General features: G+C 45.4%; 1 protein-coding gene across 4 annotated transcripts in view; it reads left to right on the forward strand.

Moving 5' to 3' along the window:
* LOC146201855 (golgin subfamily A member 2-like) overlaps window positions 1-16,078 on the forward strand; it is an 87,564-nt gene that overhangs the window by 32,719 nt on the left and 38,767 nt on the right. For all 4 annotated transcript variants that reach the window (XM_084587812.1, XM_084587814.1, XM_084587813.1 and 1 more), the window contains exons 12-15: window positions 5,866-5,950; window positions 11,116-11,198; window positions 11,805-12,023; window positions 15,853-15,966. In XM_084587812.1, coding sequence (XP_084443938.1) covers window positions 5,866-5,950; window positions 11,116-11,198; window positions 11,805-12,023; window positions 15,853-15,966 — 501 coding nt within the window. The remainder of the gene's footprint in view (window positions 1-5,865; window positions 5,951-11,115; window positions 11,199-11,804; window positions 12,024-15,852; window positions 15,967-16,078) is intronic.

Genomic DNA, 16,078 nt, shown 5'->3' on the forward strand with positions numbered 1-16,078 from the left:
CATCAAAATAATTTTAGCTTTCAAAAACAAAAAATTTGCTTCCAACATTTCACAAAGCATGCATTCAGCTTCCCATTGCAAAAAGAATTTCAGTTCTTTGTGCTTTAGGTGCCGAGATATCGAGGCCACAAAACTGCAAGTGGTCGACAATGCATGTTTTGAGAAAAAAGTAAAAAAAAAAAAAAAAATGGGGGATTATTTAACAGAAGTTTACTGGTGCAATGCACACATTTACAATTTAAAATGGCTAGAAACCTTCAGGGATGTTTAAAATGCTCAAATGTCACCTCTTTCATTTTTATTTGCAGTTGCAGCACGCTCCGTTGTCACTTTTTCGGCTGCGCGAGTCACGTGCAGGCAACTTTTATTTTTATTTTTTCACGTACGTCATTTTGCTACGTTCTCGCATCAAGACCGTGGTGAAGAACGTTCACTGCGAAAAAAAAAATGTCATTCGGAGCTGTTTGCTGCTTCCTAGTGCTCTGCGTGGCACGGGAAGCAAGCACATTCACTAAAGACTATGAACACGATCCGATCGGCGCAAACGCGCAGCGAACTCTATGACGACGTGTCCCTGCAGTTTACGCATTGGAGAATAAGTTTGACGGCGATTTCTTATTCACGATCACCTTTTTCAACGCGAATGCCGCCGCCGTATGTTTTACACTTCGCCGCTCTCTGCAAACTGTTTACATCTGACGGTCGTGAACTCCGCCTTGCCAAGCGGACTGTCCGCCGCGCTGCCGCCATCGTCGCGAAAACAATCAGACTGCAGCTTCGTCGGTGGAGTTGCCGAGAGTTCAAGCTTTATCTGTTCTGAGCTTATCTTTCCGCCCATCTGTGGCCTGCAATATCACTATGTTGCGGCGGGTGCGACTGCTGGCAGTAGCAGCAGTCTTCCATGCTGGGGAACACGCTAGGCCTACTTCAGGCTCATACGCTCATCGTTCGATGCGCTACTTTCGTCGGCCTGAGCGCACACAGTCAGGGCAGCGCATCACTAGAGATGATTATTCAACAATTTTTTTTCCCTTTTTCCCAAAATCTCGCCGTGAATGTACCTCGCGGTTTGGAACCAAGCGTGACCGGCGTCACGTCTCCGCAGTCTCCCCACGGCTCGGGCGCGCTGAGCAGACGCCGCCAGCCAGCTCCACCAATATGGTGACGCTTTGCCGTCACATGCACCCCGAAAGCCAATGGGATTACAAATGCCCCGTTTTCTTTTTTGCTATTTTTTATTCGACCAATGGGCAAATGGAAACAGCAGAGGCGGCAATTTTAAGACAAAAGGCGGCTCTTTCAAATGAGACCAAGATGGCTCCGGTGCCGCGCACGAAATGGGAGCTACACCTCGCGAAAAATGGTTGTTTCGGTGGCCGTTTTCGGCCCAAATTCGGGCAACATCGATTATATAAATTGGCACTGTGACTAAAATACTGATCCTAGAGATGAAAAACTTATCAGATAGGTAGATAATGAGCTACTGATTTTGCAAATCACATTTTCTAAGAAGTGATTTTCTCGCGATTTTTTGGTCCGAAAGACCAGTGTCCTCCCTTAAGCGTGCATCCGATAATGGCGGTTTCAAGCTTGTTCAAAGCTGAGATGTGTTCGTTCCTCAAGGTCCTAAAATATACAAAATTTTTAAATTCCTCAATATGGTTCACTGCTGTGCTTGCGCTTACGGGCGCTGGTGCCGATGGCTCGCTGTCGTTGTTGCCCGATGCTTCGGCGTCGCTTGATGCCCGCACTTCTCAGATGGTGGTCTCATTGCAAAAAGACTCCGCGACTTCAGCACCATCTTCCGTATCAACAAAATCTTGCCAATCGATATCACGACCGGCCAGGTCAGCGTCAACAACGCGGCGCCACAAGTCTTCAAGTTGGCTTTGTTCAATGTCTTCAATGCCTGCTTCAGTTGCATCGGCGAAGCCGGCCTTGCGAAAACAATTCCGGATGGATGTGGGTGTCACTTCCATCTGCGCTGCTTTGACCATTTCCACCGTCGAGTATAGTGAGGTCTGGAGAGGCGCATTGGCAGCAGGACAATCAACTGCAGTCAGCATCTGCTGCACAACACAGCGCTGGTAGGCCGCTTTAAACGACCATATTATGTCCATGTCCAGCGGTTGTGCTTTTGATGTCGCGTTTGTGGGCAGAAAAAGCAGCTCAACTGCCCTTAATGGAGCCTGCACATGGTGGGCAGTACAGTTGCCAAGAATGAGAATAACTGCGCCCTTTCTTTACCATGCTGCTGTCAAAATCGATGAGCCATTCTGTGAACAACTCGCGTGTCATGTACGATTTTGAGTTATGTCTGTACCGCACAGGTACGTAAATGCGGAAACAACGTGGCCTCTTTGACTTGCCGATGACAAATGGCAAGCACCGATCGCTTCCGTCCATGTTCGTGCACAGCAGTACAGTTATCCGCACTTTGCTGTGCTTACCGCCAGCACATTTGTCACCCTTCATAGCGTGCGTTTTGACAGGCAGTATTTGGACGAATAGGGGTGTTTCATCGGTGTTACAACGTCCCTTTCAGCATACCTTGATACATGGGCCAAGTTTGTTGACAGCGACATACTGACGTCTTCGTCATTTACTGTTGTCTATTTGCCATTGATGCACTTGAAAATTATCCCGTGGCGAAGCTTCAAGCGATGGAGCCAGTTGTTTCCTGGGGAAAAGTCTGTGAAGTCCTGGAGGAATGCAAGGTCTTTTTCCTTGGACAACATCAGCGGCCCGCTGATAGGCACATTGCGTGCCCAAGCGTCGAGAAACCACTTGAGTGCATCTTCAATGTCTGCATATGTGGCCTTCCGTAGGCACTTCCTCGTCGCGGAGTCCGTGGCGGCACACTTGTAGATTTTATCTTTCTCTTTCAGTATTGTGGATATTGTCAACTTTGACAAACCGGTCTTTTTAACCAGCTCGTGATTCTTTGCGCCTTGAGAAAGATCTTTCAATATTAAAAGTTTTGTGCCCAAGTTCAAAGCTTTACGCTTCACTGTCGAAGTAGACACTGGCGAGTTCGTCATCTTTCATATAGGCTTCACACCACTAGGAAACAAACAACGTACCAGAACAACCACAAGGAAGAGAAACGAGTAAACGACTGCACACTGCACCACTGTCAGTCATGTGAGACGCGGAGATAGAGGGAAAAGGTGAGGGGGAAGGGAAGGCGGGTTCGACAACACATTATTGCATGCTACGTTGTCGATTGGTAGCAAACTTGACCGTTGCTCTGACGTTCCCGTGGTCCCGTGGCAAATGAGATGTTGCTATCGGTGCTTTCCTTCGACCTGCGTGTTCACGTGGCTCACATGTGCTAGGCTTGGCTAGGGAGGCTCCCTAGGCTTAGCTAGCATTTTTTTTTTGTTTCGGCGCTTTCTTTGTTGTGTCGCCGCTCCTCCATGCCTCCGTCTTAGATGCCGCGAAAGATAACCCAGGAACTCTCTTGCTGCGTTTAGGCCGCTCCTCGTTCCTCCAGCGAGATGCCGCGAGAGATAAACCGGGAAGCCGCTTGCTGCGTCTGCGCTGCTTGTTATGCCTCGGGCGAAATGCTGCGGGGCAATCGGGAATGCCAATTGTCGCGGCTTGCAGAGCACAGGGTCTACGAATCTCGGCATGTAGAAAGTGGTCCGCGGCACCAAGGCGTTCGCTGTAGCTGATAGGCTAGTCTCATGGATGTTCGTTGTAGCCGAGACAGAGCGCCATAGCTCTAATGTATATTTTGACTGTCGCGCCGGACTTGTTCGTGATAAGCGAGCGTTCGTCTTAAGTGGGGCCATTATAAGTGGGCTCGACTTACACTCAGGTGCATGAGTGCCCATGGTCACAACACCATCTTCCACCATTTCCTACATGGTTAAACGATCGCAGCGCAGTGTGTTACTGAAATGAAAAGGGGTAACTTTATTTCAGCCAGAGTGAACACCTTTTGCTTGAAGCACTTTTGGTGACAGTGATTACATGCAGCCTTGTCCTAGAGGTGATCCCTTGGGCTCCCTCTCAAAAAGGCAGTGCTTAACCGCCCCATTGTAGTGGCTCAGTAGTTTGGACACTCTGTCGCTGATCCCAAAGACGCAAGTCCGTCCTGGTTGTGGCAGGCACTTTTTAATGGAGGCAAAAAACAAGACTGTTGTGCATGCTGCGCAATAGTGATGCGTGCGTAAACGAATTCAGGGTGGTCAAAATTACCGAAGCCCTTCACTGCGGAATCTTTCATAGCCTGATTTGCTCGTTTGATGAAGTTCTTCAGATTTTTTTTGCACAAAAGATGTGTGTTCCTATTGCCGAAGACCACTTTTGCTAAAGGCAGCGAACACGATGAGGTAAGGGTTTCTGCTTTCAATTATAATTTCTCTTATTTTGGGACAGTTCAGGTCTCGTTTTTGTATTGAGCTTTGTGTGATGTGTTGACCACTGTCAGTCCACAGAAAGCAAGCTCTCAGTGGCACAGACAGACAACATCAGTATTTGTGTACGGTGTCAAACATGCGTGATGTTGTCTGTCTGGGAGCTCTGCAGACCTCTGTGTGAAGAATTGCGTGGCTCATTTGTGGCACATGCTGATGATCCTTGAACGGCCCCACCTTTCTGAGCGCACGACCCGTCGCGACCTCACGGTCACGTCGCTGAGTGTGTAGTTGCACTTGAGGACCGTGTCTCGCCCTTGAGAGTCAACATCTCTGTGCGCACAGTAATAGCTAGCCATCTGACTTGCAGTGTTCTTACAACAGCTGCTGTTTGCTTTCCCATTGGCATTTGCCGATTGCTGTACTCTCGCGCGGTAGCCTTGCCTAGTTGACATCTGCTGGGACCTTTGTGTTCATGCGCAGAGCAAAGGAAATGGCGTGCCAGGGCACATTTCGGTAGTCATGCGATCTCGCATATGCACCCTGGAGCATCTTTATGTCCTGATCTTGGCGCTCACTCTTTTGTGTGGAACAACACCTGGAATATGGCTGTGTATACATTTCAGATGAAAGCTATGCAACAACGACAATTTTTCGCGGATTCGTCAAGTGCTTTGTTTCGCGCATTCTGTCAGAAGGGTCAAAGAATTGCTCCAAAGTCGCAACCGCCACCGTGGGTGGCCCTTTCCGCAGTACAACGCAGTAGCAGTGGTACCTCGTTACAAATAGTCCTGTTGCGTTTTGAGTATGCTTCATCGCATGTACTCTGACCCATCCAGTGAAGCATCCCCAAATCGCGACAGTTCAGCTTACCCGAAAAGCAGAGGAAGCACGTGGATGCGATTAAATTATGACTAGGTATTAGAGTGCGTGATGCCATCAAAAATAAAACTAAAAGGCCAGTGCACTGCACTGTCTGTAGCGGCATGACTGGACACATCACAGTCACAGAAAGTTGTCCCCGAGTGTTGCACATTTGAAGCCCAAGAGGTTGTTGGGGGCAGCTTGTTGACCTGAAAGGAGGGCGGCAAAAACCGTTGCCGCCCACCATGGGCAAAATCCTGCCGCGTTGATTTTTTTTTTTTTTTTCGAGAATCTTGCTTTCTGTGTTTTAATTTTATCCAAATATTTGTATTAATATTAATATCGCATGTTTCGACAAGGAGAGGAAGTAGTAGTTGCAGGTTACTATTTCCCATTCTCCTTGTGCATAAATAATTATTAAGGTATTCACTTCTACATGAACATTTACATAACTGTTCAGACACAAGATGTTCCAACAGGATGAAGGCATGAAGGAACAAGAAGGTACATGCTGTACGTCTAACGCATGTCTAATCTGCTTCTTCTGCACTTCTTGTCATAAGTTTTTCATGCATTGTTGACGGAACTAGTCCTTATATGGGCTACTTTGGAGAGTTCATTGTTTTTCTTTTTCTAGTTGGCAGAAATGTCGGAGATAAAAGAAAGTCTTGAGAAGAGGCTGCAGCAATTTCTTGACAAACCGGAGCCTCCTGCAGTGCAAGGTAGGTGAGGTTCTCATTAGTGTAGCTCCTGTAAGGCTCTCACGTCGGATTTTCACACCTAAAATGTAATTCTTTGTCTATGTTCATTTGGGCTTATGAGTAGTGTTTCCAAGAGAAGGCAGTGAGTGCGTCGTGAAAGAGCGTGTTGAAAATTCTGCTTTGTTTGCACAGCAGTGATGGAATGAGCCGCCAGCTACTTATACAGGGTAGCATGTAAAGTGGTGTGTGGTAGCAGGCTGGAATGCTGAGAAGATGCTTTGTACTGCATTAAACATGTAACAGTAGTGTATATATTAGTTCTCTCTGTTACATGCAGTTGTTTCTTGCCCGCATGTGCCCCCCACATTTGGATGAAAGAATGCACCTGTATAATTCGGCAAAGTATAGGGAGACATCTGTGCCCGTTATGAACTAGTGTTCTCCCTATGGACATTAAAATGATGGCACAAAGCAGAAGAGTATTCATTCTACGAAGCATGGTCAGGAAAGGGGCTTGCCTTTCTGTTGTTGATTGTCAAGGGATGTGTCTTGTGTTTGTTTACCTTTAGAGTAGATGTCGGTGGGGTTCTGAGCTGGCGTTATCGATGGAAGTCTTAAAGGAAAATGTCTCCCTTGTGCAATGATCTTGGATCGTTCTTACTAGCCATTTGAGGGCGGTATTTTTTCCTTTTACCAAGGACAGGTTTAGCCTCCGTTCCGTAAGGAGCAGGTCTGCCTTCATGTATTTATGTGGGCATTATGAAGCACAGTAAAAATGGCAGTATTTTGTAGGTTTTCATTAAATCTTATTGGTCGAAGAATTGTGAAGTTCAAAATTAAAAACTTGGTAATGCCTAGTATATGAAGTGCACTACAGTGCATGAAAATATTAATTATTTTTATTCCTACTCATACAATTGTGTGATAAAGTTAGGATATTTGAAGCAACTATCTTATCTAGTATATTTACCAATGCAAAGCCAAAGCGTAAGCTATGAGAGATGGAGGAGGCCAGCTTAGGGACAGATTTGTGCAGAAGCTAACTTTAACAGCAGAGTGGGCTAAATTTTTTTGTGATTGTAATGCTGTGTTTACAGATGATGAAAATTGGCATTTGATTTACTGTATGTGCCTGCCTATTTGTAATTCGTTTTGCAGTTCTTAAATGTTCACAAAAATGTTAGCTGAATTTAGTTATTATAATCATTTTTCCTGCAAAACTGGTGCACGATGGCTAAGCGAGTTACATGTTGTCATGATTGCTGTGTTCAGGGTGGCACTGACACTTTGTCTTCAGGCGTAGCGGAGGTACAGTCATGAGCAATATGTGACAGGGAACAGACTCTTCGCACAAAATTACGGATGTTCTCGGTATTTATCTGATATATCAAGGCGATCATTTTATATTACGCATTCAGGGGAAAGCTAGTTAAAAAAAAAAAAAGAACTGTCGTTGTCATGCGTTATTGTGAAGTAATCAATAAATGAATGCTCTAACTTTGTTGCTCCTCATATTTTGCATGACTACATAAAAGTGATGGCCCCACTAATGTTACTGTTCAAGTTGCTGGAGTGGCCATGATGCCAGGTTAAGTGTGTGCCTTCCCGATCCCTAGCACTGCAATATTTTAATTGTAGAGCTGTTCAACTGTAGTTTTCTAGCGTCAGAGTGAATGGCATAGCATGTTCAAGAATGGCACGGAAGTAGCATTTCAAATTGGTGTTCGCATACATTGTTAGCATACATGAGCATCATAGGGAGAGTTGATGGGATGCTTTTCTGTCATTGGTGACCTTACAGCAGTTGAGTCTAGGCCTTTCATGATAAGTGGCAGTTAGCTTCAAACCATCTTGCATGGCTCTTAAATGAAGCGCACTATGTCATGTGGCATCGAGCCAGTTGCTCGGTACCAGCCTTCCATCTCCGATTGAACCACACATATTATGCGTGGCTGCAGGGAAGCCTACTGCTTGGGTAGTTCCACCCCATTTTTTTGCTTTTGTGCTACTGCAATTGTTGGGGTAACTTTTTTTTTTCTTCTTTCTCTGTGCATTGCTGTACAATCGCATAATGGCAGAGCCCCAACGCGGTAGTGATTCCTGGCAGGGTCTGAACAGATTGATGAGCCATCAGAGTTGTCGTACCATACTTTGTGCTCAAACCATGCTAAAGATTTCCAGGCAGCTGAAAGTTATGCCAAATTCTAAAGGCAGGTCTAGAACAGTTGACTGGTCTGGTGGAGTGAATGCAAATGCAATACATGCGTGAATAGAATACATGTGCTCTCACAGGAGCACTTCCAAGTAGAGGAGAAGGTATTGAAAGGATGCTAGACATGACTAGATCAGGATGTTCCCAGTATTCTTGCTTGTTTTTCTTTTTTCAACATAAAAAAAAAAGCACTGTTGTGGTCATATTTATCTACCATCTCCTCTTAAAATGAAGCTTTCTTGGTTCCTTAAAGTGAGTTGCATTGTGGCCCATGTAGACAGAGGGATGGGCAGGGACAAGAATAGAAGTAATGTGTCATAGATTTATATATCTGCCATGTACAGTTGCAATATTTCTGTGTGTAAGCTTTCTCTCATTGGTATGCACCCTTGTCATTGATGTATACCCAGATACTTAAGGTATCACAACTGACTTTGGGTTTTGCATTGATGACACTTGTGCCTGCTGAATGTCGCTAAAATGCTGACAGTCAGTTGCTAAAAAAGCTGGCTTCATCTTTAATGCTTGCTTCATTTGATAGGTCTCTGGCGTATGATCACAGCACGGCTTCAGTTACATAAAAAGTGGCAACTGATATCACTATGGGGCTTGCCATGCGGTTTGGAATGATCTTGAAGTAAGAAGCGTGCAGTTAATGTGATGGTTATATCATGGCCTCCGAGATCACCCTCGTGCGCATTTCTCTCTGGCTGTTCCAATCGGCGCGCGCCCCAGCCAAACGTTGTAAGTTCGTCAGTTCCTCCAGGCGCCACCAGGCGGCAGTGCGCGCCTATGCGTCGATGCATCGTCCAGCCCGCTCGCGGCGTATCTCCACTGCCGGTTCGCTCGTTTTTTTGCGCGTGTACATTGACAAAAAATTTGTTACGAGCGTGTCACGTAGCCTTTCATTTTTAGCTGGTTTTCCAGCAAAGACTGACCGCAAGGCGTGTCCGAAATGTTTCACAATTTAAGTGTTATGTTTACTACCAAAGCGGAGTGTTGTTGTTCTTGCTGCATTCACATAATGCATTCCGTTCTACTTAGAATTTACGCATTGTGCTCGTCAAGACTACCTCGTGTAGGTGCTAGTCTTTGAGTGCCTAACGGTCACTCGTGAATCCGGCAGTCAGTCAACGTTACGAGCGTATGCTCGAGTGGTCAAAGCCATGCATGTTTCTCAGCTGCAAGGTCTTGTTGCAGTTTGGTGAACTGAGACATTAGTTTTCTTCCCCATTTTTAATCCTAAGGCTTCTGCGCTTGCTTGCAAATATAACAAATTCCAGTGAAGCGTACGTCGCTACATTCCATGTGTAGCGTACATGTCGCTAGCTTATGTTGCTTACTTCGAGAGGTGCTCTCTTATAGCTTTGTGCAGCAAGAAAGGGCCACGCCACTGAAACAACAAAGATAATCATAGAAAAGTTGCTTAGACCACAGCTTATCAACGCAGGAAAAATAATTGATCAAGCAGCTTGCCGGAAAAAAACAAACTTCTGAGCAAGATAGGAGCTGCGTGTTTAGTCTGGCGGGTTTTATCTTTGCGAATAGAAAATTACGCAAGTAATCATCATGTGGTGATTGAACTTTGTAAATAACGAAATGGTTGTGTGCACTTCTTGATTGTGCTTGCCCATATTGTTTTTCTCTTTGTCCACCTCATGAGTTTTGTAAATAAAGAAACATGTCCTTTTTAAATTGCGCACAGTGTTTGCCTCGTAATATTGTTTAGAAAGTGGCTAGTATCATTAGAACCGGCGGATGTCTAGTGCCAAAAATGTTCTGATAAGTTTTGCATATCATTGAAAGGTAATGAAAAATTGCTAACTAGTGTGGCAGACGTGTATGATAGTGCCGTTTTATAGTCTAATCATAATTCGTTTGAATTAATCCATTTGCTCGGCTTGCCCTCTGCGTGTATAGGCATAGGAGTAAAAATTAAAAATAAAAGCACAAGCACTCAGTCTGTAGCATATGCAAACAAGTGAAAAGAAGAAATAAGCTGAAACTCGCGTGATAATTGCGCACATTTATGCTATGGCGGGCCGCATAGTTTACAAACGAGGTAATAGCTTCTCCTCACTTTCGATCGTATAAGCTTATCCGTTTTTAACGGGATCACTTCCGAAAACCTCGCATATACCCATATGACGGCAGAGGTGCCTGAATGTGCCCCGATTACCCTTCACTTTTATCGAACTTTTTTTTATTACGCAAGCTTGCCATAAGACATATTATAAAAACCCATGTAAATTGTTTTCCGTAAGGACTCTATCGAACTTGCGTGGTTACGATCTTCCAAGGCTGCTTTAAAACCGTGCGAGAAAAAGAAAAAGCTATCGTGAGATGCATCTAAGTAAGCAATAATCATGTGGCTGCGGCGGAACCATTTCGAGAATTGCATTCGTGCGATGGATGTTTATGTAAGTCGCTGCACTCGTAAATACTGTATTTAGCGAGTTAATGAACTCGCAAATGTACCGCGACAAAAAAAAAAAGACGCGGAACCGCAGCAGAGAGCGCCAGAGCACGCATGCATGCTTCGGGCAGGCATGCATCTTCGGGTAGTCGCTGCCTAAATTTGCGCATGTGGGCCTTATATTATTAGTACTTTAACGATAGCGAAATTGTTGGCTGCCGTCTTGCCCATGGCATTTTAAAGCTGGCAGCTCGACTGTGGTACGAGCTCAAGCTGAGGAAACTCGCATTTTATAGTTCGCGCCAAGCTGTGGCGGAACACTTGATGCATAGGTGGCGAGCGCCGCGGTGTGGCAAGACGCTGCCACGCCCCTTTTTCAACTTACGCTCTCTCCGGCCGATTGGAACGGCCTGAGGCGGAGGGGATCTCGGAGGTCATGGTTATATAGTGGATTAGATGTATTTTCCCTGCTCCGTGTTACATATTTTCACATTTTTCATGTTCTTTTTTGATTACAGTTTTCTTGGTAAATAATTTAACCTTTATTTTCTTTTTCAGTTTGTGAAGACCTCGAGTCTAAAGCGAAGCTTGAACAGTATGAGCAAGAGTTAGCCACCCTGAAGGCCACGTGTGAAACGCAGGTAATGTTGATATTCCTTGCTGTGTTGTGAAACGTGCATGTTATTGGCACTTTCAAGGGTTATGAACAGTGTCATGTGACATATAGGTATGTAAATTTCTAAATTGTATTTGTTTTCAATATAGCCTGAATTCTCATAGAATGGTTGGTCCTTTTTTTTCCTCTCTCTCTCTCTTGGTTTTTTAGCATTTTGTTGGCATTTTCTTAGACTTCACTACTAATGCAATCAACTATATTATGAAATGATTTTCCTCACCTAGGTGCATCCAGATCTGCTGTATTAAGAGGAGAGATGCGATGCAGCTTGGGCTCGCAGACTCGTGGAAGCCTTATTTCATAATGCAGTGCATGCATAATGCATAATGCTACATCAAATTTCATAATGCATAATGCTACATCAAAGGTCACTGCATGAGCTCGCATGCAGTGACCTTTGATGTAGCAGTGCATATGGTAAATTTTAGCTTAGGTTCGTTTTGAAGACAGCAGGTTTGAAGTTGGAGGCTTTTCTTCTTGCCTCATTAATATGGAAACCTGCCAAATAATTTCCTTGGCTTCTCCATCTGCCACTCCATCTGCCATGTTGACTAGTGCGTTACGTTTGCAGGCCGCTGACAACCAGCAGCTAAGTGACTTGCTGGCAGAGCGTGAAGCTCAGACTGAGGAGTTAGCAGCAGCGTTGGAGCGACTGCGTGAGGATCATGTAGAGAGCAGCCGTCTCTTGGAGGCTGTTCAGAGCGAAAAGGTGGCTGCCAGCCGGGCCTTGTCCCAAAACCGTGAGCTGAAGCGTCAGCTGGAGGAGATGCAGGACGTCTTTGTAAAATTGGTAGGTTCTTTTTGTATTCACACAACTTGCTATTGGATCAAAAACCTAAGCCTGTTGTGAGTTCCTGTCAGACTGCATTTATGCTGAGCCATGTGCTAATGTGAAGACTATTGGCTACTGTGAATATCAGTCATTGTCATACCAACTGCTCCTCTGTGTCTTTTGTGATTTGCATTTACCATTTACCAGAGATATAAGTGTTATTTTTTGTGATGCAGAAGACGCAGATGTTTATTCCCTGTAGTCAAGGGGTGTGCCAAACTGTTTGATCTTTTTTTTTTTAATCCTATATGTATTTCTGAAGTGTGGCTTAAGACTTTCAAGTTGCCATAATATGCAGCCATGCTGTTCTGACTCTGTAGTGCAATTGGTATGAGATGTACACGTATACAACACCACCATGAATGAAATATGAGGGGGTAGTTTGAGAGCTAATCAAAATAAAAGAAAACACATTACAATAACAACATCATCTCAGCCTATTCAAGTTAACTACAGCCAAGCGACTACTCAGAAAATATGGAGATGACTGCAAAATAATGGAATGTGGCCAGTATCATCGAGTGCAGCAAAACCTCCGGCATGTTTATGCATGCTGTCGCCCATGCGCGCCGCACTGTCATGCTGTCCCAGTACCCTTTTTTTTCCTTTCCCTTCTCCCCTCAACATTTTAGTGCCCTCTGTTCTTTCTCTCAATAGACCGCACCGCCTTCTTTCCATGCTTCATAGCCATCGAAATGCTGGCTTTTTCTATTAGTTTACAAGCCTAGTGGTCAAGCTTGCTGTAACTATCTTGAGCATTGAGGAAACAAAATCGCATTATATTCTTGCCTTGGTGCCATATATAATTCGAGGTGTGTTCTGAAACCGATGATCTGAGGGAAAAAAAAACTCGCTTTATATTCGTGTGAATACAGTAATTGGAACATAGCTCTAGAAGCAGAGTGCCGCATGCGTGACCTTGTGGCATGTAGCAGCCACACATTGTATGTATGCATGTTTCAATGCTTTGTTGCCATGGTTATGCACTGCCATACTGCACCTGTCCATTCTCATTATCCCATGGAGAAGGGCAGTTAGATCATGGCACCTTGTTTTGTTCACTTTTGAGCCCCTTTTCATTTTTCTCCCTTTGTTTCCCTCCCCACGTGTAGGGTAGCCTGCTGGGCATCACCTAGTTAATCTCCCTGCCTTTCTTTTCTACTACAGTCAAACCCGGATATATCGAATTTTGGTTATATCGAACTCACGGAATATCCCCTTGAAAATCCTATATAAAAGTATAGGAAAGCCGCATCATATATCGAACTCAGTTTCACCGGCCGTTCGATACATCGAACTCCGCACCACGCACTGGAAAGTGTGCCTTCCCCAAAGGCGATCACATCACCCTCGGCCGTTTGCCGCGTGACGTTTTCAAGCCACGCGCTGAAGGAATGAGAGGGGACAGTTCGGCTAGGGCAGCGCCGCCCCAATTCCCCAAAGGCGCGCACATCTGCGGTTATCGTTTCCCGCGCGCCAGCACGTGATGTTTGCAAGCCGTGTGCGTGAATGAACCAGAGAGAACCGGTGGGAACAAGAGGGGAAAAACACGATAGAGTGAAGCGCAAGGGTGTGCCCATTCTTTTGCCGAGCTCTCTCTCTCCCTCTTTCCCGGCCTTCATTCGCAGTAGTATGCGCTACGCATGCGCCAAGCCAGCTCAGCCCGTTTTCTGACAGAACGTCGGACGCTTTCTCCAGTGTGTGCTGCGAACTCCCATCTGCGCGCGGCGGCTGACCCAGCGCCTGCGAAAGTTACGAAAAGGCAGATCTATTTTTTTTTTTCTTTTCTTTTTTGCGAGAGTCCTTTGTTCTTATCGTGCTGTACGCGTGGCGTAGCATAAGATATGGCGTTACGAAGCGGCTTTTTTTTTTTTTTTTTTTTTTTTTTCCCGGGAGTCATTTATTCTTGCAGTATAAATCAGCGAAAGCACGCGGTCAGCTGCGATCATGACACTGGCTTTTAGCATTTTTCGCTTTAAACAGCATTTGCAGTTACTTTATCACGCTTTCCAATAATTTTGTGGCAGTAGACTACACCGCCCCAAGCGCGGCGTGATAAATCGAACCAGGCTTGTGCAATCAAGCCATCACGGGCAGTCTGCCAAGTTCTGCCGCAGCAGGAGCTATCAAAAGATAAACACGTGACGACGTTATCGCTGCGCAGCATCTTGGCACGCTGCCAAGAAATGAGCTGCGGATGAGACGAGACGACCGAAACGAAGTGCGACATGCAAGCAATAACGCTGGCGATTTCTGCCGCGGCGACACAGGAACCTTTTTTTGAGCTGCCGCGGTGGCTCGTACAGCAGAGGGACGTAATTCCAACAAGTTGGAAATTTTTTGCTCTGTCGCTGTCGCTCATCGCTCAGATCGCTTAATCGCATGCATGCGGGCGAGCTGGCCTTAACGCTTTCTTTTTTTTTATTATCAAATGCTCGAGTGCAAAAGTGGAGGGTGGGTTCATTTTGCGAGTGAGTTGATAATGCAACAAATACGGTATCATTTTTTCGCATCGTAAGTGCCGTCCTAAGCCGATTTCTGTATATCGAATTATCGATATATCGGAACTATTTCGCGATCCGCTTCGAGTTTGATATATCCGGGTTCGGCTGTATTTCTCTTTCTTGAGTCCACTTGTTTGTGTTGTAACATGCCATGTTGCACACAGTTACCCAACTGCTTTTGGGATTGGTGCTGTCAGTTTATGCGACAGACAGTTTTTGTACTGAGGGGATCACTTGGAACCTACTACCATTCAAGCTAATGTAGTCTTGACGAATTGCTATTCCCCACCTCAACTTTTTACAGCCGAGTGGAGGCTATGTTATGTGGTTGGCCTGCAAGCACGTGGGTACCGCACACTTGTGAAAGTGGTTGCCTCGTGCTCATGGCTTTTACTCTGCTGCTGGACGAGAAGCATAGTGACATATCTGTCTGCCGTAAGTTGGGTGCAAAAAGTATTTAATCTCGGTGTCTGTCAAGCATGGCAGTGTTGTTAGCATTGAGCTGGCATGGGCTACTTTTAATTGCAGCAGTGATTCTGCATAGCAGCTAACTGCGAACTATACTACAGCCAATTCTGGATATATCAAACCCCGATGTATTGAATTATTACTTATGTTGGACAGTCTAAGAGCCCTTGAAAACCTTGTGCAAAAATTTAATGCTACTGAATGCATTTATAGAACTCTTGCGAGCAAAACATTTCATATGTCATATATGCTGTGCCCCTGCAAATAGCACTTCTCCTAACAACACTATGTTAGTCAATTTTTGCACGTGGAGCGGTGCTGGCCATGGCCTTGGGCACGGGGCCGCGCTATCCGCATGAAGACGCTATAAAACTACTTGAGATAAGGAGCAGAGCATTTGATTGACAGTAGCCTTTGGTCTGACAACGCTATTTTTGATGTGACATTATTGTTATGCGAAGGAGCCAGCTGGCCATGTGATGAGGGCTCTCCATATGCCGACTGTACCTCAGTCTTCATGAAAAATGATTGGGTAACATGTTCACCTGCAACACGGTTAGCCCCTCTTATGCTTAGTAGGCTAGGATTAGTGACACCGAGCGAATGGAGGGCCACCAGTGCTTTGACAGATGGCACGCTGCTGTAGAACCCGTGTACCCATTGTTGGTGGACCATAATGTTACATGCAGGTTGCAGTTCTCCCATCCTGACACAAACGTGACGCAGTACTTTGAGAAGGTTGGGGTGAACGCTGTGTTTTCGCCTCATTATTGTCAGTGCGTTTATTGGAAATGCTGCACTTTTTACTCTGCCAGAGCAATGACAAGCTGGAGCTAACTGAACAACTTCAAAAGGAACAGCATGTCACCAAGGAGCTTGGAGAGCGTTTGGGACAGCAGGAGGAAGAACTACGCGAGTTAAGAGATCAGGTGAGAGGCTTGGTGCCAGTGGATAGTTAATAGTCTATGTGCTTTCATGGGATTGCGACTTGTGGGAAAAGAAGAAATGCGTCAGTCAAGGGCGAAATAGGTGATATTTTCA

The sequence above is a fragment of the Amblyomma maculatum genome, chromosome 1, assembly GCF_055883805.1.
Source record: "Amblyomma maculatum isolate TAMU_Amacu chromosome 1, ASM5588380v1, whole genome shotgun sequence".
NCBI lineage: Eukaryota > Metazoa > Arthropoda > Arachnida > Ixodida > Ixodidae > Amblyomma > Amblyomma maculatum.